The sequence below is a fragment of the Oryzias latipes genome, chromosome 21, assembly GCF_053564925.1.
Source record: "Oryzias latipes strain Hd-rR chromosome 21, Olatipes_Hd-rR_3.1".
NCBI classification, from domain to species: domain Eukaryota; kingdom Metazoa; phylum Chordata; class Actinopteri; order Beloniformes; family Adrianichthyidae; genus Oryzias; species Oryzias latipes.
In genome coordinates, this window is record NC_136257.1 from 331591 (window position 1) to 354891 (window position 23301).

At 47.0% G+C, this 23301-nt stretch overlaps 1 protein-coding gene across 5 annotated transcripts in view; it reads right to left on the reverse strand.

Moving 5' to 3' along the window:
• The window catches only part of dgkg (diacylglycerol kinase, gamma), a 208322-nt gene that overhangs the window by 21541 nt on the left and 163480 nt on the right, over nt 1-23301 (reverse strand). For 3 of the 5 annotated variants that reach the window (XM_078939828.1, XM_078939827.1, XM_078939826.1), the window contains exon 23: nt 12899-13019. The exons of the other annotated variants lie outside the window; for them this stretch is intronic. In XM_078939828.1, coding sequence (XP_078795954.1) covers nt 12899-13019 — 121 coding nt within the window. The remainder of the gene's footprint in view (nt 1-12898; nt 13020-23301) is intronic. 5 annotated transcript variants of the gene reach the window in all.

The window sequence follows — 23301 nt, forward strand, 5'->3', positions numbered from 1 at the left end:
AGCTGTGTCACTATTATAACATAAACCTGGTTGGACGAAAACATACCTAACGCTAGGGCTGTGACGATAACCGCATCACCGCATCACCGTGGTGATGTGATGACTCATCACCGCACGTCACCGCACTTTTTATTTTTTTTTAGTTCTGCATATGGTGCATGATTTGAAATATAATAAAAACATTAACCACATTGGTCTTTGTTGATTTTTACTTTAATTTACTTTTTATATACGAGTCCTCTTGTCCTGTCTGTGGAAAAAGCCTGCGTCCTCCAGCGCAAGGTTAGGGACAGCCCATTATACATATCATGGGGGGCTTTTTTAATGAGTGTCAGATTTTAATTAACTGCTTGCCATGTTTTAGTATTTGTAATGTTTACATATAATTATAAATTAAATGCACAAACACAGGCGTAAAAAATAGCGTAACTGAAACAGTTGGACTTAGTTAGATTTTGATAGCAAGTATGCCTACCGGTAGCTTCATTTGGTATACGCCATATAACGCTCGTGCGCTCGAGAATAATAATGGCAACGAATTTAGTCTCTAAATCCAATACTGTGTCGGATATTTGGGCACACTTTGGCTTTGAGGCAGATGACAAGGGACAGCCGGTGAATTTGGACAAGGCAATATGTCGTATATGTCGTACAGAAGTTTCCGTCTCCAGAGGAAATACGACCAATTTAAGATCCCATCTGCGAATCAACCATCCTGTGGCGTTTGCCGGACTTGGGAGAACCAGCAGCAGACCATCTACCTCAGGCCAGCAGCGACAATTGGGAGTCTCCGAGGCCTTTGCAAGAGGAGCGAAGTACCAAAGTGGCAGTAATCGGTGGCGAGCACTGACAGACAGCGTCACTCGTTACTTGGTTGAGGAAATGGTGCCATTTCGTACCGTTGAGAAGCCAGCGTTCAAAGCCATGTTACATGAATTTGACAAGCAATATGTACTTCCTGACCGAAAGTACTTTTCTCAAACAGCGATCCCTGAAAAGTATCTGTCAGTCAAGGACGGCGTAATACAGGAGTTAAAATACGTCGATTATTTCTCAGTGACAGCTGATATGTGGTCAAGCGTAAACAACATGCCATACATGAGCCTGACCATACATTATCTGAGCGCAAACTGGGAACTAAAATCAAAGTGCCTGGAGACTGTGTTCACGCCAGAAAGCCACACGGCTGACAACCTGGCGGAAGCCCTCAGATCCTCCTTCGAAGAGTGGTCCCTGGATGAGAGGAAACTGATCTGCATTACAACGGACAATGGAGCAAATATTGTGGCTGCGGTCCGGAAGCTTGGCTGGACATGGCTAAATTGCTTTGGCCATAATCTACATTTAGCCGTCACCAATTCGATGAAGACAGAAAAGGACCGCACTGCCCGAGCGATGGGTGTCTGCAGAAATTTGGTGACGGCTTTCTCCCAGAGCTGGCAGAAGAAGAAAAAGCTCCAGAAAGAGCAAGTGGAGCACAACCTGCCCCAACACGGCTTAGTTCTGGTGAGTTGTGCGCTAAACTTTGAATCTACTTTCTTAGAAGTTTTTTTTTTTCAGGTAACACACTCCATGATTGTAAAAATAAACGCACTCGTCCAAACGCAACGTGTTGAAACTTTGAACAATTGACATAATAAAGGGTTGCAAACGGTGATAAAACCTGCTGTATAATTCATTTTAAACTCAAAAATATATCGAAAAGTAATCTATAAAGAAATGCTATTTCTTATTATTGTTAATATGTTTATGAGGACTGGAGACAGCGGCATGTTCACGGTGTATAAAAGAATATATTTTATTGCACAGGACAAAAAAACTTACCCTAATCATTTATCGGGGATTACAACTGTTTTAATGTTTTCACAGGATTGTCCTACAAGGTGGGGCACAAAACAGAAAATGGTTGCGCGCATTCTGGAGCAAATCCCAGCCATTAGGCGGGTTTTGATGGATGACCGGCGCAGCCAACACTTGATTCCGACGTGGCAGGACATCGAAGTGCTGGAATCCATCAATGCTGCGCTGAAAAAGGTCGCAGATTTTACAGATGCGCTGTCTTCCGAGAAGACCGTTACAGCGTCCTCTGTGTTACCAGTCCTGCAATTATTAACTGAGGATATTTTGCTGCCAACCAATGAAGACACGGAGTTGACGCGCAACATCAAACAGAAAATGATTGAAGTCTTGAAAGACAAATATAGTGCACCTGGATCACAGCAACTGTTGGCAAAGGCGTCATTTATTGACCCAAGGCACAAGGCTGACACCAACTCACAGCATGACACTAAAGATGCGCTCCTGGAGGAGATGCTGGCAATGCCCGAGGAGCGGCGTCATATCGGGGGTGGAGAGGCTGCAATGAGTGCTGCTGCGGCTGGAGAGGGAAAAGGAGAAAGCGCGTCATCTTCTCCTCCGAAAAAAAAGAAACTTGCGGACCTGCTTGGAAAGAGAAGAGCACAATCCTCCAATCCGGTTCCAATAAGAATCTGTGCAGACACTGAAGTAACGAGGTATTTGCAGGAGGAGGCCCTGGATCTGCACTCTGATCCGCTTGCCTGGATAATCAGGCTCGATTCCCTCTGCTATCAAAAGTTGCAAGGAAATACTTGACTGTGTGTGCAACAAGCACGCCATCGGAGCGTGTGTTTAGTGCGGCTGGCAACATCGTTACCCCGTTAAGGTCTTCTCTTAAGCCTGACAAGGTTAACATGTTGGTGTTCCTGTCACGAAACATGAAGACTGGCAAATAAAAGCAGCAGCACCTGGTCATTTTTTTGTTCTATTTTTTTGTTCTCAAAGGTTGCAAATGTTTACCTGTATATTTAGTTAATAAGTTATTTATTTAGTTGTTGTTACTGTTATTTGTATGTTTGATAATAAATATACTGCGTTCTTATTATTAATTTCCATTGTATTCATTTCCATTACAAGCTGCGTGCTTTCTTGAGTGCGCGACGTGGCCGCCCGCCGGAGGATTTTGTGTTGGGGGCGGGGGGGCACCAAGAGTCCCGACAGACACCATGACTCTTGCTGCTTCATCACAGCGGTGGTGAAAAAAAAATCCCACAGCGTCACAGCTCTACTACAGAGCGGTTTAATAAGGAATCAGTCACTTTTCTTCAGGGGGAAGACAAAGTCACAGTCAATCTACAACACCTATATAGTTAGTTAATTACTTAGGTAGTAGTTAGTTGTTACTGTTATTTGTAAATAAACAATACTGCGTTATAATTGTATTTTTTTTGGGACGCGAAGGCCGCCGGGAGATTTGGTTTGGCGGGGGACGGAGCCGGGGCGAGGGCGGGGCGGGGGCGGGGCTATGCGGTTAACCGCGACACTGCGCCCCCTGCTGGTTCATCACCGCGGTGATAAAAAAAATCCCACACCGTCACAGCTCTACCTAACGCCGCGGTGGAGCTAGCAGGCCGCTCTTTGTTACGTGTAGATCGGACTGCAGACTCCGGTAAGGGCAAAGGCGGACAGGCGCTTTACATCCACAACTCCTGGTGTGCAGCCACACACATCATCGGAACGCGCTGCACACCCGACCTGGAATACTTGACGGTGAATTGCAGGCCATTTCGAACGGCGAGGGAGTTCTGCTCTATCCTGATCATAACTGTTTCTATCCCGCCTCAAGCCAGAAACAACAACACACTGGATCAAGTCTACTGCAACATCCCAGGTGCATACAAGGCTGCAGCAGCTCCTCACCTGGGCATGTCGGATCACATCTCTGTGGAGCTAACCCCGGCATACAGACTTCTGATCTGCAGGACCAAACCAACCACCAAAACAGTTCAGGTATGGACCGAAGAGGCTTCTTTTTTTTTTTAACTTGTCCTGTCCAACAGCTGGGCAGACAGATGAGAGCTGAAGGCTTCTTGTGTTGGACATATTTTACTTTAACAACAGGGGTTATAAATCTTCAGACAAACCAGAGGTATGTCTGAATAAACCCCTCTTGGAATCGAGGCCAAACTTTATTCATTCTAATCATTTTTTAAAAACTTTTGTGTTGGACTGGACGGAAAAGGAAAGGAGGGAAGAAGAGAGAGGGATGTTAGAGAGGGGGGGATAGGAGCGTTATCATAGGATGGGGGGGGGGGGGTTAAAACCAAGAAGCGGCATAGAGCAACAAGCTGCTGGGTGTTTATTTTATTTTATTTTATTTTATTTTTTTATTTTTTATTTTTTTAACTTGTACTGTCCAACAGCTGGGCAGACAGATGAGAGCTGAAGGCCTCTTGTGTTGGACATATTTTACTTTAAAAACAGGGGTTATTAATCTTCAGACAAACCAAAGGTATGTCTGAATAAACCCCTTTTGTAATTGAGGCCAAACTTTATTAATTTCAATCATGTTTGAAAATCTTTGGTGTTGGACCGGACGGAAAAGGAAAGAGGGGAAGAAGAGAGAGGGACGTTAGAGAGAGGGGGGTAGGAGGGTGATAATAGGAGGGGAAGGGGGGTAAGACCATGAAGCAGCATAAAGCAACAAGTTTACTGGTTGTTAATTATTATGGTAAGGTTCAAATGTAGTACAAAAAGGGCGGGGCCTATCCACACACACACTCAAATGTTATAAACACACCTGCTAGCTGCAAAAATGTCCACCTGTCGACATGTACACAAAACAGATAGTGTTCACACGCATACTTATGCCTTAAAACCAACTAGTGGGAAATATTTCATTCATTCAATCATGCAAACTGTTAGTGCAAAGGTGAGCTAACACCTGTGCTCAGGTGAGTGTTTATGTTCTCCTAAAATGGATGGTGGAACGTTAAAAGAAGGAGGGAGAGTGCCCAGCCATCCCCACCCCAAGACCCCCACCGCAGCAGCAGCGGCAGCCGGAATCCCCCCAACGCCACACGGGAACCGGCAGGGAACAACCGCCGCCCGGACGACCAAGCCCGCCACCCAGGCCAGGGCCAGCAGGACCGCCGCAAGGCCCCCAGAGCCAGAGAGCAGGGAGGCACGGAGGGAAAGAGAGCGCCGCCCCAGCCCAACCAGGAGAGCATCCCCCCCCGCCGCGCCGGGAGAGTCCAACGCAGGGCCCCACCGGAGAAGAACGCCCACAGCCCCAGACGAGCACCCCACCACCACCCAGGAGTTCCAGGCATCCCCCCGCCCCAACCCCAGGTACGAACCAGGATCCCCCAAGGAAGACCCGCTCCGCACTCCAGGCAGCCATCCGCCCGGCCCACGGTTGGTCCAGGGAGGAGCAAGGCAGGGGCCTGCCGCCCTCGCCCAGGAGGGGGAACCCCGGGGAAAAAAGAGGGCCCACAAGGGGTGTTGTAAATATGGCCCGACCAGGCTCGGCCACAGTTGGAAATTTGGCGGGGCCCAGCGCTCAGGAGCAAGGACCAGAACCCACCCCCCAGGGACACGAACACCCCCGGCTCAGATGTAATGTGAACCCCCCCACCGCGCGGAGAGAGCACTGCCGGGCCCAGGAAGCCGGCACCCCGGGGACACGGCCGCCGTCACAAAGGGGCCCGTACCCCCCACCAGGGAAGAGGTAGGGGACAGATGGTCCTAGGTCCCACCTTCCTAGCAAAATGTGTGTGCGTGTATGTGTGTTTGAGAGGGTGTGTGTGCATGTGTGTGTGTTTATGTTGGGATGTATATATTGAGGGGGGAGGGGTGTGTGTACTGAGGGGGGTGCAGTTAAAATTGGCGAGCAGGGCACTAAGGGGACGTCTCCTGATTACTCACAGTGACGTCCCCTCACCCTCCCCACCAAGGGGCCCTAAATGTCTAAGGTGCGGTTAAAATTGGCGGGTAGGGTGCTAGGAGGACATCTGCTGCTTGCTTGCAGTGATGTCCAAGCACCCCCCCCCTACCAAGGGCCCTACATGTCTAAGGTGCAAATAAAACCAAAAGAGGGGGGGCCCACTCCATACGGCAACCATAGGAGGGGGGGCACTGCCTAGTAACCCCCCCCCAAGGCTCATCCCAGGCTGAGCCCCCCACCCCCTCACCCTAATATGAGGTTATATGAGGAAGGGGGTAAGTTGGGGACAGCTGGTAGACTGTCCCCCGGTGGTCAAACAGCTGTCCCCCCCCCCCCCCCCCCCCAGCAAGGGGGCCAGGCCCACCCAGCCCAGGGGCCCCACCCCCGGAGGCGCCGACACCCCAGGCCCAGCACCACCCACCCCACACAGAGAGAGAGGAGCCAGAAAGCGTCGCCCCCCCCGGAGCAAGCCCAGGCCCCCACCCCCAAACGCCGGCCCTAGAAGAGCTCTGGTCAGGCCTCGACGGGACCGAGGCAGCCAAGCGGCCGGGGAAACCGCCGATGGCCTCAGCGGAGACCCCGACCCGTCAACCCCCCCTGCTCCGTACCAATAGTGCCCCCCCCCCCTCCCCCAGAATGCCCCCCCACAGGACAGGGCCGACAAGACCCCCCACCCCACCCCACCCCAGACCCCGCAGCCGAAGCGGATGACACCCAGAGCGACCGGGGGCCCCAAGAGGGCTATCCCGTCCCGCCCCAGAGCCAGGGAAGGGCCGATCCCAGCCCCAGGTGCAGATGGGCAGCCCATCCAGCGCCGCTGGGCCCCCCCCTGAGCAGGGCCCCCCGCCAACCCCCCCCAGCACGGGCAAAGGGACCACCCCCACAAGCCAAGCAGGACCACCACCCCACCCCCCCACCACGCACCCCCACACCCAAGCCCAGAGGACCATGCAGCGCCCCAGCCCGCCCCACCCAGGCGCCGGACCCGACCCCCCGACCAACGGAGCCCCCACCACCCCCCGCCAGGCACCGGAGGCCCCGACCCCCACCCCGGCCCACGGCAGAAGGGCAAGGAGCAGCGACGACCAAGCCCCCCACCCCCTAAGTCATGGAGTTAGCTATGGGAAACCAGAGAGACCGAATTCTTTCAAAGTTACTTGAACTTTGGGCTGACATTTTTTCCAAGCTGATATGATCAAGCAGCAGATTTCTGTGTTGACTTATATTTATATTTTTCTTGCTTTTCCAATTCATTAAAATAGTTTTTTTAGCAATGCAAAGAGTTATGGAAATGATAGAGCCTAATCATCCTTCTACATCGATGGCACTCGTGTCACCAAGCACACAAAGTGATGGTGAAGCTGTGATTGAAACCTTAAGCCAGACTGATAAATCGGCACATACCTGCTGCCAGAGAGCCTGGACAGGCGTGCAGAACCACAGTGCGTGCATGTAGCTGTCGGGTAGATTATTATCACAGTGCTCGCAAATGTCTGAGTTACTGAGACCCATCTTGAACATCCTCTGTCCAGTGTAGTAAATTCTGTGAAGAGTTTTGAGATGGATTAGCTGCAGATTTGGACTTTTTGTCATTTTAAAGGTGTTTAGACAAAGTTCTGACCAAAAACTTTCATCTGTGCTGATGCTCAAATCTAAATCCCATTTTTTTGTTGGAAGGGCAATATTGTTATCTAAATTACATAAAAGTTTGTATATTTTGGAGAGAGTTTTATTCATTGAGAAATTGATCAGAGTGGTAACTACATCTGGTAGCTTTAAATCGTTGTCTCTGTATTTAAACTTTTTAGTAATACTTGATTTAAGTTGCTGATATTCCAAGAAGTTATTTATTCCATGTTTGTCTTGAAGTTCCTGGGGAGTTATGAATCTTCTATCAATAATTATGTGCTCTAGTTGTTTTATGCCCCCTGCTTGCCAAGCTGGGAAGTGAATAATTTTTTTGTTAATAAGGATGTCCGGGTTGTTCCAGATGGGTGTCATTTTGCACGGTTGAATTGATGATTTTGATATTTTGAGAAATTCCCACCAGGCTGTTAAAGTGGCATTTATATTAATACTTTTGAAACAATCCTGTTTTTTTAACTGTTTGGCTAATAAATGGTAGCTGTAACAGGTAGATCTTTCCACATAGCGCCTGTTCCAAGTCTAACCATGAGTTGGTTTCTGGATTATTTTTTAACCATTTTTAGATATATTGTAATCTATTTGCAAGAAAGTATTTGTGGAAGTTAGGTAATTCTAATCCTCCACAGCTTTTTGCAGATTTTAAAGTTTTTAGACTAATTCTTGCAGGTTTATTGTTCCATAAAAAGCTTGATATGGATGAGTCTAATGTTTTGAACCATTTTAATGGCGGTTGTGTGGGAATCATTGAGAAGAGATAATTAACTTTGGGTAAGATTTTCATTTTAACCGTGGCTACCTTGCCCATAAGGGAAAGAGGCAGGTTGGTCCAGCGTGTTAGATCATCCTGTATGCTTTTCAGTAATGGGGTGTGGTTTAGCTGCACCAGTTCTGATAGTTTGGGGGAAAAGTAGATACCCAGATATTTGATATTTCCTGTTTTAACTGGAATTGTGAGTCTTTGTTCCATATTCCTGTTGAGTGGTCATAAAACAGACTTATTCCAATTAATGGAATAGTCTGATATAGAGGAGAATTCATTAATGATTGTTGCCGTTTCATTTACAGAATGTAAATTACTTTAAAACAGTAATATGTCATCTGCATAGAGACTAATTTTATGATGGCTGTGTTTGGTTTTTATTCCTATAATGCTCTCATTCTGTCTTATTGCTGCAGCTAAAGGCTCAATGAATATAGCAAAAAGAGAAGGAGAGAGTGGGCAGCCCTGTCTGGTTCCTCTTCCAAGAAAAAACCTGTTTGAAGTCTGTTTATTAGTTCTAACTGATGCATTGGGGTTGTGATATAATATTTTGATCCAATTGATGAATGATTCTCCAAACCCAAACTTATGGAGGGCAGCAATAAGGAACTTCCAATTTACTCTGTCAAAGGCTTTTTCAGCATCCAGCGATAGTACCGTCATTTCCTGGTTTTTAATGGTGGCAAAGTCTATTATATTAACTAGTCTACGGACATTGTCATCCGAGTGTCTGCCTTTGATGAATCCAGGTTGGTCGAAGTGAATTATGTGAGGAGTGACTTTTTCTATTCTCTGTGCTAGTGCTTTGCAGATAATTTTTACATCTGCAGTAATTAAAGAAATGGGGCGATAGCTTGAAGGACTAGTGGGGTCTTTGTCTGGTTTTAGAAGAAGGATAATGTTGGCAGAGTTCATGTTAGGTGGTAGAGATTGGCTTTCATTGATAAATTTTACCGTTTTATAAAACGTTGGTGCCAGTTGTTCCCAGAATTCTTTATAAAACTCAGCAGGAAAGCCGTCAGGCCCTGGTGCTTTACCATTGGGCATAAGTAACAGAGCTTCATGAAGCTCAGACAACGAGAGCGGAGAGTCTAAATTTGTGATTTGATCTTCGTTTAACTTGGGCAGGTTTATATTGTTGAGAAATGAGTTGATGCTTTGTTCTGATGGATTGATCTGTGGAGTGTATAAGTTTTGATAAAAGTCTTTAAACGCATTGTTAATTTTTACCGGGTCATGGGTGACATTCCCTGTTTGGTCCATAATAGAAGTGATTGTTGATTTTTCTTTATTAATTTTAAGTTGATTAGCTAGAAATTTGCCAGATTTGAGTTTTCATATCTTTCCAGTCGAAGCCTTTGTATCTGGAATTGTGTTTGTTTATTGATGATGTCATTTAACTGCAGCTTTATATTTTTCAGGTCGCCCAGTATGTGTTCCTGTGCAGAAGCAGCATAAGCAGTCTCCAGGGTTTTGATTTTATTTTCTAGTTCTAATAAATCTGCTTTCTCTTTGCGTTTTTTATGCGTTGAATAAGAAATGATTTTCCCTCTCATGACTGCTTTTGCTGTTTCCCAAAGAACATTTGGTGATATTTCAGAAGTATTGTTGAATTCTAAGAAGGTTGCCCACTCTTTTTTAAAGAATTCAATAAATTCCTGGTCTTTTAACAGAGACGTATTAAACCTCCAGGTTGCTGAGTGTTTATCATTACGGTAAGGTTCAGATGCAATACAAATCTCAAAGGGGCGGGGCCTGTCCACACACACACTCAAATGTTATAAACACACCTGTTGGCTGCAAAAATGTCCACAAGTCAACATGTACATAATACACATAGTGTTCACACATGCATACTTATGCCTTCAAACCAACTAGTGTGAAATATTTAATTCAATCAGGCAAACTATTAGTGCAAAGGTGAGCTAACACCTGTGCTCGGGTGAGTGTTTATGTTCTTCTAAAATGGATGGTGGAATGTGAAAAGAGGGAGGGAGAGTGACCAGCCAACCCCACACCAAGACCCCCGCCGCAGCAGCCGTGGCAGCCAGAAGCCCCCCAATGCCACACAGCAGCAGGCAGAGAACAACCGCCCCCCGGGCGATCACATCCGCCACCCAGGCCAGGGCCAGCAGGACCACCGCGGGGCCCCCAGAGCCAGAGAGCAGGGAGGCATGGGGGGAAAGAGAGCGCTGCCCCACCCCAATAGGAAGAGTAGCCCCCCAGCAGCGCCAGGAGGGCCCAAACGACGGGCCCCACCTGAGAATGGCGCCCAGAGCCCCAGACGAGCACCTTGTCACCATCAAGGAGTTCTGGGAATCCCCCCGCCCCAACCCAAGGTACGAGCCAGGACCCCCCAAGGGAGACCCGCTCACCCATTCATCCACCCATCCATCCAGCCATCTATTCATCCATCCACTCACCCATCCATCCATCCATTCATCCACCCATCCATCCATCCATCCACTCACCCATTCATCCACCCATCCATCCATCCATTCATCCACTCATCCATCCATCCATCCATCCATCCATCCATCCATCCATCCATCCATCCACTCACCCATTCATCCACTCACCCATCCATCCATTCATCCATCCATCCACTCACCCATTCATCCACTCACCCATCCATCCATTCATCCATCCATCCACTCACCCATTCATCCACTCACCCATTCATCCGTTCATCCATACATCCACTCACCCATCCATCCATCCATTCATCCACTCATCCATCCATCCATCCACTCACCCATTCATCCACTCACCCATCCATCCATTCATCCATCCATCCACTCACCCATTCATCCACTCACCCATTCATCCGTTCATCCATACATCCACTCACCCATCCATCCATCCATTCATCCACTCATCCATCCATCCATTCATCCATCCATCCACTCACCCATTCATCCATTAGCTCATCAGCAATGAATAAAAACAAGGCAAAAAATCAAAGAACCTGGCAACAAAAAACATAGAAAGAAGAAAAAAAACATGTATGACATTTGTTTACACCCACCTACACACACAGCTACACACCCATACGCACACACACACGCACACAGAGGTAATTCAAATATTGGTTAATATTGGTCTCTGTTTATTTTTGGCAGCATCAAGCGTGTTGTGCGCTGTGTCACCCTCCATGTGTATGTTGTTTCTGTCTGATCACCAATATCCATTAATCTAAGGAAATTCAAAAAATACAATTTTTTCAGATCAGAACATTCTGGACAGACTCTTTCAGAAACGACCCCAGGTCTCACAAACTGAAGCCCCTAAGTCCAGGAGACCTATCCTGATCATCACCTCCTAAGACAAAAACATTTAAGATCCTCACTTTGTTTCTGAGAAGAAGAGTTTCCAGGTCAATGCAGACCCTCCAAACACATTCTTTTTGTCATTTAGTCTGTCTTCTTACAGACATTAAAGACAAGTCAGCTTTCAACCAACGTGACTGTTAAAGTTCAACAGGTTTTCTTTTATCCATTACGATAAAGCTTGGTTTGATTTGATTGCCTAACAATAACGTTTTGGCACAATTTCAATAAGGAAGATCTTCTACATCTTGAAGTTTGCTGGGTTTGCTGATTTTTCACTCCACACATCACTTGTCAATTGGTCCTTACTCTGAGCCAATAGCTGAAGTACTCACTTTCCTCACAGCCAATCGCAATCAAAGTTATTCAGTGAAGTTAGTTTATCTGCATTCCAGACCTTTTGCCAGCACAGCTCCGCCCCGTTCTCCTCCTGGCTCTTGGATTTGGCACGGTCAGCGCCTGGGCTCTGGGGTCTCCTCACATGGTCCCAGGTCATCACAAACAAACAAGATGTCTCTGGCCCAGAGCCAAACCATCAAAGACTTCTGACTGTTCATGCTCATTTCCTGTTGCACCATTGAATCTTTCAATCATACTTTCAAGATCTCTCCTTCTTAAATGAACTCTGGTGGAGTTCACTTCAGTATGAATGCAGACAGACTTTCCACAGACCAAAGAGAGGAGGAGAACCAAAGGGAGCAGATGCTGTAAGCACCATGTGTCTGGAAAAGATCCAGTGTAAATCTGATGAAACAGGAACCATGAAAACGATGGAAAGTGTCTGCCGGACCAGGAGGTGCCGTGAGGATTGCAGGAGGATGACGGTCAGAGGAACAGCAGGATCATCTACATGCTTTTTTAGAGCTGGTTGTGGAGAAACCCTAATGATCAGCTGTTGGAAGGCCAGGACATTTCAACTTCTGTTTCTGATTCTCCTCTAAAAACATCATGTGTAAAAGCAAGCCAAGATGGGACGTTCCACAGAAAATGGAACGTCCCACAGTGACATGAATCAGCATTCTTGCCTGTTCTGAGCTCACAGGACCGTCCCAGAAAGGAAGAGGCCTGGGCCATAGTGGGGACCACTTGAACATCTCAGATGTCTTTGCAGATTCTAGTCTTTCTAGAATCTGGATTAAAAAAGGGTCTTGAATTTGTGGGTTGGTCAGCAGCTCCTGAAGAACGCTGCTCTGATTTATAATTCATAGCCGCAGACATGGCGTTGTATTGAGGTGCTCTGACGCACAGAAACACTTGCAAGTAATACATTTTTCATCCTGCGTGTACAGAAACGGATGCTTCCTGCGCTGCTTCCAGTTTGTTAAACTGATACCAGATAGAAATGAAGAGAGGGCGGAGCCTGATGAGAGTGTGGGCGAATGAGGGAGAAGGTGGTGTGGATGCGGGGGATCAGCTGACCTGATGGTGACGCTGGCACACTGAGCCAGTCTTCGGCCGGCGCTCTTCAGTCCGGTGTAGATCTGCCCCATCTCTATGGCTCCTTCTAGACCAACCACCTCCAGCAGCTGGTCACTGAAGTCTGAGAGGGACACAGACGTTTGATGAAAATCTGAGCTGAGCTCATCTCCTCCTGAACAGCTGCTGTTGGAAACTGTCTGCAGAGCTTTTCTGATGGCGATTGCAGACGGTTGATCTTTCTGTCCTTCTCAGAAACTTGTAAGGTTTGAGTGTTCTCTGAGCCTCTGCACTGCTCGGCTTCAGGTTTGCTGCTGTCTGCCTTCTCTACACGGATGTCTTCCATTTTATATCTGCATGTTTTATTAGATTTTAAGGCACCTTTGCTGCTCTGCAGAGAACCACAGAGTTTTGTCTCTGACAGGAGCTGAACAAGTGTCCCGTAGACACACAGACCAAAATTGCATCTAAAAATAGCTTTTTCAAAGATATTTGGGTGGTTATGGATTTTATTGGAGGAGGAGGAGGGGCCACCTGGACTGAGGTCAGCTGCCATGGCTGATCTGAGTCCTTCTGTCAGGACTTGGATCTCAATAGCTATAAAGCATCTGCTGCAGGTGTCTGGTTGAACTGATAGAGAGCACAGAGCACAATGAATGTAGGCATGATGCAGATAAAAGGAAGAGAACCCGGTCCAAGCGAAGGCAGTTGGACCTCTGACCATCAACCTACATTTTGGATGTTTTCAGGGACTCATCTGGTTGAATACAGCGTCTCTCTTCATTCTTCACGCAGCAAACAGAACAAACGGTACAAAAGTGTAGAGCTGGTTTCCTCCAGATCACTTGTCTCCAACCTTTTTCAGGCCATGGCCCGGTTCCATGTCAGATAACATTTTCACAGACTGGTCCAAACCGGGCCGAAGATAGCGTTTTATATTTTTTTTAGCTTTCAGTTTCTGACCTATTTTGCAAATTAACCCTTGTGCTATCTTAGATGACCCCCCCCCCCCCCTTCCATTGAGGTGTTCTCCCTACCATGACAAAGGTGGATAAAAGATTTCATGTAATCCATGGACACCAGTGAAGATCACAAATCATTGAAGAAAAAAGGTTCAGAGCACTGTCTAGTGCAGGGGTCGGCAACCCAAAATGTGACTGCTCTGTTGTTGAAGTTTAACTTCATTACAATATCAATGAATTATGTTTCATTGCTTTGATAAAATTAAAGAAATGTAATAAAGAAATCCTATTTTTGATGTCATTTTTATTTTGAGGATTCGAACAAAAAACAAAATGGAATGTGTGTGACTTGCCCTTCTCTGGGAACTAAACAGAGTGCAATAGGACGCAGCCTGGGTTTATAAAAAAGAAAACAGCAGCCTTTTGAAAAGGTAAAGTATATAAAATCAAATGAATACAGTTGAATTGGATTTCTGTGCAAATGGCAAGCAAGTCAGTGCAAGGGTAAAACGCATCTCTGGCAAAGACAGTCAGCTTGCCCTCGAATGACAACAGCTTGAAGCATTTGTGGCGCCTGGAGACTTTCATTCAGCTCGTTTAGCTGGCTTGTCAATGTCATATCCACCAAAAAGTGCAGTTTTTCGAGGCACTCAGTATCATCCAGTTGCGGGTAGTTCAACTTCAGGTCTTTGCTTTTCAGGAATGTTTTCACGTGTTCGAAACAGACGACAAAGCGACACAAAACGTCACCCCTGGACAGCCATCAGCAGGAGATCAGAATATTCGCTTTCAACTTCCATCAAGCAATTCACGGAACTGACGGCGGTTTACATCAGCCACCTGCCTAGCGGTCCGCTGCCCTGCTGGTAGAAACGTGTGTCACAGGCTATGACGCAAACCTTCGTTGACAGAAATGTTGAAATTTAACATTGTAGTGGCAGTCATGTGCATTTTAGGTCTGTTAGCAGCAAGGGATTGTGGGATGGGGTCTTCTGATATAATTAGGGCTCAGCAGGAGCGTTTCTGTTTGCCCATGTTTCTTTTTATATGGCAGTTTTGTTGTTCCACCTTAGTTTATTCTTCCTGTTATGTTGTTTCTTTATGTTGCACCATGAGTGTGGGAGGGGGAGAGGTTGATGACCCCTGTGCAATGTTCAATGTGGTATGTGTTCAAAATAAATGGGCTTGTTATGCCGAAAAGGAGACTGCGCTCTCAACTTCTCTTTCTGCCTCATCCTCTCTGAGACTGTTCAGAGTCGAGTCCCAATGTTAAAGTGCCTAGGATAGAACAAAGGTCACGAAGCCTAAGTCGTATGAGTTTGAATTCGCTTGAATTGCTGCAGAAACGCAGTTTAAGTCTTTCTTTAGTTCTTATCTTCTCAGTGAGTTGGATCATGACCAGACCAGTGAACCGGGCCAGAGTGAATTTTTCTGCAGACTGATGGTGAAAGTTTAGTTCTTAGAGTCACCTTTATGCAGGTGGAGCCACGTTTGCATCAAGGGTCAAGGGTCACCTCCATTCAACCATCAAATCTTCCTCTGGCCGTAGAGGATAACAAAGGCCAAAGGGGTTTGGGTCAAAGTGAATTCTGCCCTGCAGATACTGGAGGTTTTGGAGCTGCAAACCAGACCAGACCTGCTTGTTGTGACGGGAACGGCGCCCTCCGAGGCCTCACGTCCACGTCAACCTTTCTCAGCCTTGTTGGAGCTCGCTCAGTCTGCTGGCTTTGATCCAGAAAAAAACCAGGAAGCTGTGGCGTGTCTTTGATAATCAAAGGGTTTCCTTCAAATGGGTCACACCCTGCAGGACTTGGGCGAGGCGGAGTCACCGAGTGTGACAACCAGGAAAAACAAACGTTTTTGGAGCAGTTTCCTTTTTGAAAAGTTTCTGCCTTTAGCGGCTGAGTTTTGGAGGAAGTTGGTCTGATATGTTGTGCACACTACAAAAAGGAGGTTATAGGAAAACAGAATCTCTTTGTTTCTAGAAAATGAGCTTAACTTTTTATTTTGTAAGAAGTCTAATCTTATTTAAGGACACTCATCCAAGATTTTCTTGACTTTGATCGTGTTTCAGTTTGTAAAACATCCAAACAAGAAGCCTCCTTTACTCCCTTTATTAACACAAAAGCTGATATAAACAAAAGAACCGCTTAAAACCTGCTTCTGCAGTGGCTGCAGCTGAACAAATGGACTGACTCCCCAGGCAGATTATTTGCTCTGTTTCTGTAACATGGGCCTGTTAAAGGTCTTGTATGTTTGTGCGGAGGAGGAGGGTGGTCTCAGTGTGGGTGGGTTTGCAGTTGCTGCTCGTTAATATTTAAGGTGACATTTTACCGCCACTCACATGCTGTAAGAAAACGCCAACCTCTGGAAACAGGAAGTTGTCACATGTGGACACTTTGTGCTCACGGCTGTCAGGTTTTCATCCTTTTAAGGCTCAAAACAGAGACAGAAGACCACCGAGGTCAGCTTGTGGGCGTGGCTTGTAATGCAGATGATGATGGCTGCATGCTACATAACTTTCAGTTGAAATGATGGACAAACGTCATCATCCAATCAGCGATGTCCCATAGTACCTAACTTTTCCAGTTTCTCTTTGTGCTTCGTTTTTCCGACCTTTTTCCTTTTGTTTTCTGGAATTTTTCTTTTTCGTTTTGGTCTCTGAAATGTTGTTTCGTTTTTTTTTTTTCTTTTCAAAAACATTTTTGCGTTGAGTGAGTTCTTGATGTGATTTGCACGTCAGGGCCACCGTACTTTTCTGATACTTCCATTTCATTTACAGGCTAAAAGCTGATTTTCAGGCATCCACTAAAGCAGCCAAAGCTTTGCTCCTTCTGAAACAACGATGAGAAGAGGTTTTTGGCTGGCCTTCAGTCACTAGACGTTCCTGCCAATGCAGCAGCAACTTCCTTTGATGCAGCTGACGGCTGCTGTAACCCGGTGCGTCTGCAGGTAAACCTCAGCCCCGTTCTGCCTGCTGAAGGACAACAGTTCCAGCTGAAGCATTCAGAGGTAAACCTGCGACCCCTAAACCAAACGTCCATCAGAGAGCTAATGTTTTCCCCCAGATAGCTGCAAACCTCCCAGTTCCCAGAAAAGGGCTGAGGGCGTCATCTCAGTTTCATTCCTGACCTCTGTGCACGGCTCAGGCTCTGCACAGCTTCACCACGCCGGACAGAAGTTAAGACACTAGACAGTTGGAGACGGATTGGGGCTGTGGAAGAACAGCAGATGGATGCAGACCTGCTTTATGTGTCAACATTTGGCAGAGTGCTGATGAAATGCTCTATTTTCAGATTGAAACAGCTCTATTTTTACACTCTTCTTCTGTTGTAATGGTAAACATACCCCCCCCCCCGCAAAAACCTCGCCTTTCACCACCCGCCACTCATAGGCATCCTGGAGTCCCTGTGCCTGAGAAGGATGGGTAAGCCAGGCTGTTCTTTGGACCGAGGGCCAGCCGGCGCTGTTACTTTCTCTGTGAGGTACGGCTAAGAATAGAATACAACAGCCTCTTGCATAACACAGCCCCAGTGCATTCTGGGATGGGATGGCACTGGTTTACAAGCAGGAGGAGCTTTACTGCTGTGCTTTTCTTTATGCTGAAGGGAGATAAACCACAGTCAGCATCTTGATATGGTTTTACAGAGACCAACAGGGAATCCATGCGATGTAACTGATGGACCATAATTATTAAAGAACTCTGGATGTAATATGGAGTTTAATTTCAAAATGACTGTTTTGCATTTCAGTATTTCATTTGTCCAGCTTCCATCTAGAACTTATAGTGCAGTCAATAATAGCTTGTTCGATTCTTTTCACTGCATAAAAAACATCCAAACCAGGAGAGAAATGGAGAATCTAGTGAAGAAGTCACCCTGTCTCAGTCCAGGTGAAAAATGTCAAGAATGTTCCAGAAGACATTCAGACCAGATAAAGAGCGCACTGGTCCTGAAGATCTGCCACATGGTTCCCATGTGCTCTCAGATATCATGCAGCTCTTTTATTATCATCAGTCTCACTGCTAATATTCACCAACACTTCTGTCTTTCTGACAGCTTTTTGTTGCTCAGACCTTCTGTTCTTCCTAGATTTAGGTCTTCTAGGTTTTTGATCAGGTTTAGATTCACCAACCACAAGACAAACCAAAGCCCTGACCAAGCTGACCTAACCTGTAAAAGGCCTGTGATTGATGAAGAAGCTATGTTTGAGCAGGACAATGGAAACCATCAACAACATTCAACCTGGAAGACCAGCAGTCTCTGGTTCAACTTTGATATAACCTTCATTACAACCCATTCAAATAAATGACTGATATTAATATAAAAATGAGTATGAATGGTTGTTCTGCTATGCCACCGTGTTTCCTGCATGACTGCTCCACCATATTGGATGGTTCTCAGATAAAACAGCAGCATTTTCCAAAACAGCTGTGTCTGTCAGCCCCACATAGATAGAACCAGACTTAGTTAGGAATCCTGGAAAATCTTAGATGAGATCGTTTCTAACACCTTTAAACTGGAAACTCTTATCTTTCTAATGAGAAAGAACAAAATGTGACATGTTTCTCCTTTGTGGCAGACACAGGTCCATCGTTTATCAGAAGAGTTACGTAAGGGTTAATGGCCGACGAAGTGTGCGGTTACTACTTTTTAACGCACGGTTGCTTCCGCGAAGTGCGTTAAAAAGTAGTAACCGCACACTTCGAAGGCCATTAACCCGCTTATACCATGGTCATTTACAAAAAAAAATATTTTTCAATCAGTTTTAGTACTTTATTCTTGTTTTTTTTTCCGATTTGAGTCACTTTTCTCATAAACAGCGTACTATATGTTACGTGATGCGGCGCATCGCGTCGCGCAGCACCACCGCTGCAGTCAAGATTCGGCGATATATATATGCTGATCGTCCCGATGGGTTGAATAAAGCATCAATTCAGAGGGAAAGTTAATCGCTTACCGCTTGTTTTTGCCCAGATGATGAAGCAAAAGGTTGTTTTACAGAAGCCGGCGCAGTGATACAAAACATTTAAGCTAGCCGACCGGAACTTCTTTTTTCACCGTGCGGTTATCAGGTTTTAACGCATACCCAGCAGCCAATCAGAATTGAGTATTCAACCGGACCATGGTATAAGTACTAATAATGACTGCGATAGGTGAAATTTGTGAACAAATTTATGCAATAACTATAATAATTTCAGATGTTTTAAGGCTGCAGTACTCTTCACTACAGACTTTATACACTTTTTTCAGACAAACATCTTTTTTTACACTTTTCTCTCTTAAACTCTCAAAGTTCAAACCTCCAGAGAAACATGAGTCCAGGATTATAGAATGAAAACAAAGATCTGATAGTGATCAAAGATTTAAGTAAATGTGACAAACTGAAGGTATTATGTACAGGAGACGGAGGAGATTGATCGACAAGGTCTACAGCCAATCAGGACACAGAACACTATAAAAAAGGCATCCAAACCAGGCCAGTGAAAATTGGTCAAACGTGTGTGTACAGGGAAGCAAGCTGCCCCATAGGCCCCATAACCTTTACAAAATAATAAGATTATAGATCGCTCGAACCCGTAGAGCCAAAATGTTCATGCACGTCTTTTTTTTAGGTGACAGGTCGAAGAGAACGCTTATGCAACATGTGAGGGTAAGTTCGGGGGAAGTAGGTGAGACACAGGCGTGTCATCTTTTTTGACTCCTGTGGAGTGAACAGGGCGCCTGCTAGTGCTGTCTAAGTGATACGTGTCCGATCCTTGTGTTCACTGTAGGTCGGCTCATTTTTTGCCCACAGAAAGTCCACATCTACCATTAGCCTAGTTCTGATCATTAAAGGCTAGAGAGCGGCGTGAGCATCACCTGTAAATCCGTGCGTGTAACTTCCTTAGAGTACTTCACGATACACTTACCACATGCATAACTATGGTACATTCCATTTTCATGGTGTTCCTTGAGGTAGCCATATGAGCCTCAAAGGAACTGCATGACACACCTGCACTCTCTTTAAGATACAGCCCCTCCCTTCCATGGACCACCCAAAAACCTGCAGCCCCTGTGGGTGAATGTGACTGTACCTGTAACACTGGCAAAGGAAAAAAGGTAAAGACTTCCTTGCAGTAGCACATTACCCAGAGCTTCTGCAATAGTATTTATCAGACTCCTTGATTTCTTTTCAAAGATGCAGAAAATCCAACAGCAGACTGCTCTGAGCTTTCACTGGAGCCAGCAACTATTAATAACTATCCTTTAAATAGCAGCTGACAGATGAATTACTGTTTGGAGCAGCTTCAGCTTTCATTGTGCATTTTCTTGGGGTGTTGGTGCTATAATTATGAGCAGATATATTTGTGTATTCCTGCTCCACCCACTTGTCCTCCCACACTGCTCATCCAGCAGCTTGTTCTGGTCTCAGGGTGGTCAGAATGTGGCAGATGGTCAGGAAGAGCATCAGCTCACCTCGCCAAAACTCCAGTGAAGGGAAAGGTGAAGGGGAGGGGCCGTGGCTTTCTGACAGTGAACATTGTGCTTTCTTAAGGGAGGACTAAAATATACCAAACTCTCAACATCCTGCTGACATCTTTCCCTGGCGGTAAGAGGGCAGATGGTAAAATTCCTTTAAATATCATATTTCTAGCTCTGGGAAGGAACATCAAGCATAAGCAGACTTTAGGAAATGTCTTAATTTATGAGTGAACACAGTGACTGGCGTCTTCTTGGAGTCGTCATTCATTAACTTTAAGAGAATGCATCACTTTCCCATTATCCTCTGAGCAGCTGCACACAAAGCTATTTCCAGCTTCACAGACGGGGTGTGTGTGTGTGTGTGTGTGTGTGTGTACACCAAGTAATTATAGTTTGCTGTTTTCGTTGTGTGAGATGAAAACAATGAGCAGCCTTTGGATGCAGCGGCATGAAATAGCCCGATCATGGCGTGCAACAGCATGACTGTTGTTGGAATGGGCGGGGAGAGCAAGCCTGGGGGAGATACTTGCGGTGGAGCAAATGCGTGGGAGGGGAAATAGGGGGGAGGAGTCATGAAGAGAAAATAGAGGAACTTTTAGATCAACAGCAACAGAGCAACCCTTCACTGTGGTGATTGATGAGTTCACAGAAGACAGAAAAGGGGCTGCCTCCACATCACACAAGCTCTGCGGCGTGTAAAAATGTACAAACTGAAGCTGTTTCATGAACACAGGTCCCCCCAAGGGTTTGCTGTACTGAGAAAGAAACTGAGAAAGTTTACAACTAAAAGAAACATACTGACACAGTAGATCCCTCACTTAGCTCTGAGGTTGGATTTTAAATCCGTCTCTTATTTGACTGTGGACCCAGATCTGCTGCCAGCAAAGCTGTTGCACAACATTCAGCAGCAATCCCATAATAAGTTGGACCCAACTGGAAATCATTGTTTTTTTTTTTTTTTTTTTTTTTTTTTTTTTTTTTTTTTTTTTTTTTTTTTTTATAACTTGTCCTGTCCAACAGCTAGGCAAACAGATGAGAGCTGAGGGCCTCTTGTGTTGGACATATTTTATTCTAACAAGAGGGGTTATTCATCTTCAGACAAACCAAAGGTATGTCTGAATAAACCCCTTTTGTAATTGAGGCCAAACTTTATTAATTTCAATCATGTTTGAAAATCTTTGGTGTTGGACCGGACGGAAAAGGAAAGAGGGGAACAAGAGAGAGGGGGGGGTAGGAGGGTGATAATAGGAGGGGAAGGGGGGTAAGACCATGAAGCAGCATAGAGCAGACAGGTTTACTGGTTGTTTATCGTTACGGTACGGTTCAAATGTAGTACAAAAAGGGCGGGGCCTGTTCACACACACTCAAATATTATCAACACACCTGCTAGCCGCAGAAATGTCCACATGTCAACATGCACACAAAACAGATAGTGTTCACGAACGCATACCTATGCCTTTAAACCAACTAGTGTGAAATCTTTCATTCATTCAATCATGCAAACTATTAGTGCAAAGGTGAGCTAACACCTGTGCTCAGGTGAGTGTTTATGTTCTTCTAAAATGGATGGTGGAATGTGAAAAGAAGGAGGAGGAGCGCCCAGCCACCCCCACACCCATACCCCCGCCGCAGCAGCAGCGGCAGCCGGAATTCCCCCAGCGCCACCGGGAACAGGCAGGGAACAACCGCCCCCCGGGCGACCAAGACCGCCACCCAGGCCAGGGCCAGAAGGACCGCCGCGAGGCCCCCAGAGCCAGAGAGCAGGGAGGCGCAGAGGGAAAGAGAGCGCCGCCCCAGCCCAGCCAGGAAAGCAGCCCCCCGCCGCGCCGGAAGAGCCCAACGCAGGGCCCCACCGGAGAGGGACGCCCACAGCCCCAGACGAGCACCCCACCACCACCCAGGAGTTCCGGGCATCCCCCCGCCCCGACCCCAGGTACGAGCCAGGACCCCCCAAGGGAGACCCGCTCCGCACTCCAGGCAGCCACCCACCCGGCCCACGGTTGGTCCAGGTAGGAGCAAGGCAGGGGCCCGCCGCCCCCGCCCAGGAGGGGGGAACCCCGGGGAAAAAAGGGCGGCCCATAAGGGATGTTATAAATATGGCCCGACCAGGCTCGGCCATGTTGGAAGTTTGGCGGGGCGCAGCGCCCAGGGGCAAGGACCAGGACCCACCCCCCAGGGACACGAACACCCCCGGCTCAGGTGTAATATGAACCCCCCCACCGCGCGGAGAGAGCACCGCCGGGCCCAGGGAGCCGGCACCCAAGGGACACGGCCGCCATCGCCAAGAGGCCCGCACCCCCCACCAGGGACGGGGTAGGGGACAGATGGACCCAGGTCCCACCTTCCTTGTAAAATGTGTGTGCGTGTATGGGTGTTTGAGAGGGTGTTTGTGTGCATGTGTGTGTGTTTATGTTTGAATGTATATATTGAAGGGGGAGGGGTGTGTGTACTAAGGGGGGTGCAGTTAAAATTGGCGAGTAGGGCACTAAGGGGACATCTCCTGATTACTCACAGTGATGTCCCCTCACCCTCCACACCAAGGGGCCCTAAATGTCTAAGGTGCGGTTAAAATTGGCGGGTAGGGTGCCAGGAGGACATCTGCTGCTTGCTTGCAGTGATGTCCAAGCACCCCCCCTACCAAGGACCCTACGTGTCTAAGGTGCAAATAAAACCGAAAGAGGGGGGGCCCACTCCATACGGCAACCATAGGAGGGGGGCCACTCCCAAGTAGCCCCCCCCCAAGGCGCATCGCAGGCTAAACCCCCCACCCCCTCACCCTAATATGAGGTTATATAAGGAAGGGGGTAAGTTGGGGACAGCTGGTAGACTGTCCCCCGGTGGTCAAACAGCCGTCCCCCAGCCCACCCCCAGCAAAGGGGCCAGGGCCACCCAGCCCAGGGGCCCACCCCCGGAGGCGCCGACACCCCAGGCCCGGCACCACCCACCCCACACAGAGAGAGAGGAGCCAGAAAGCGTCGCC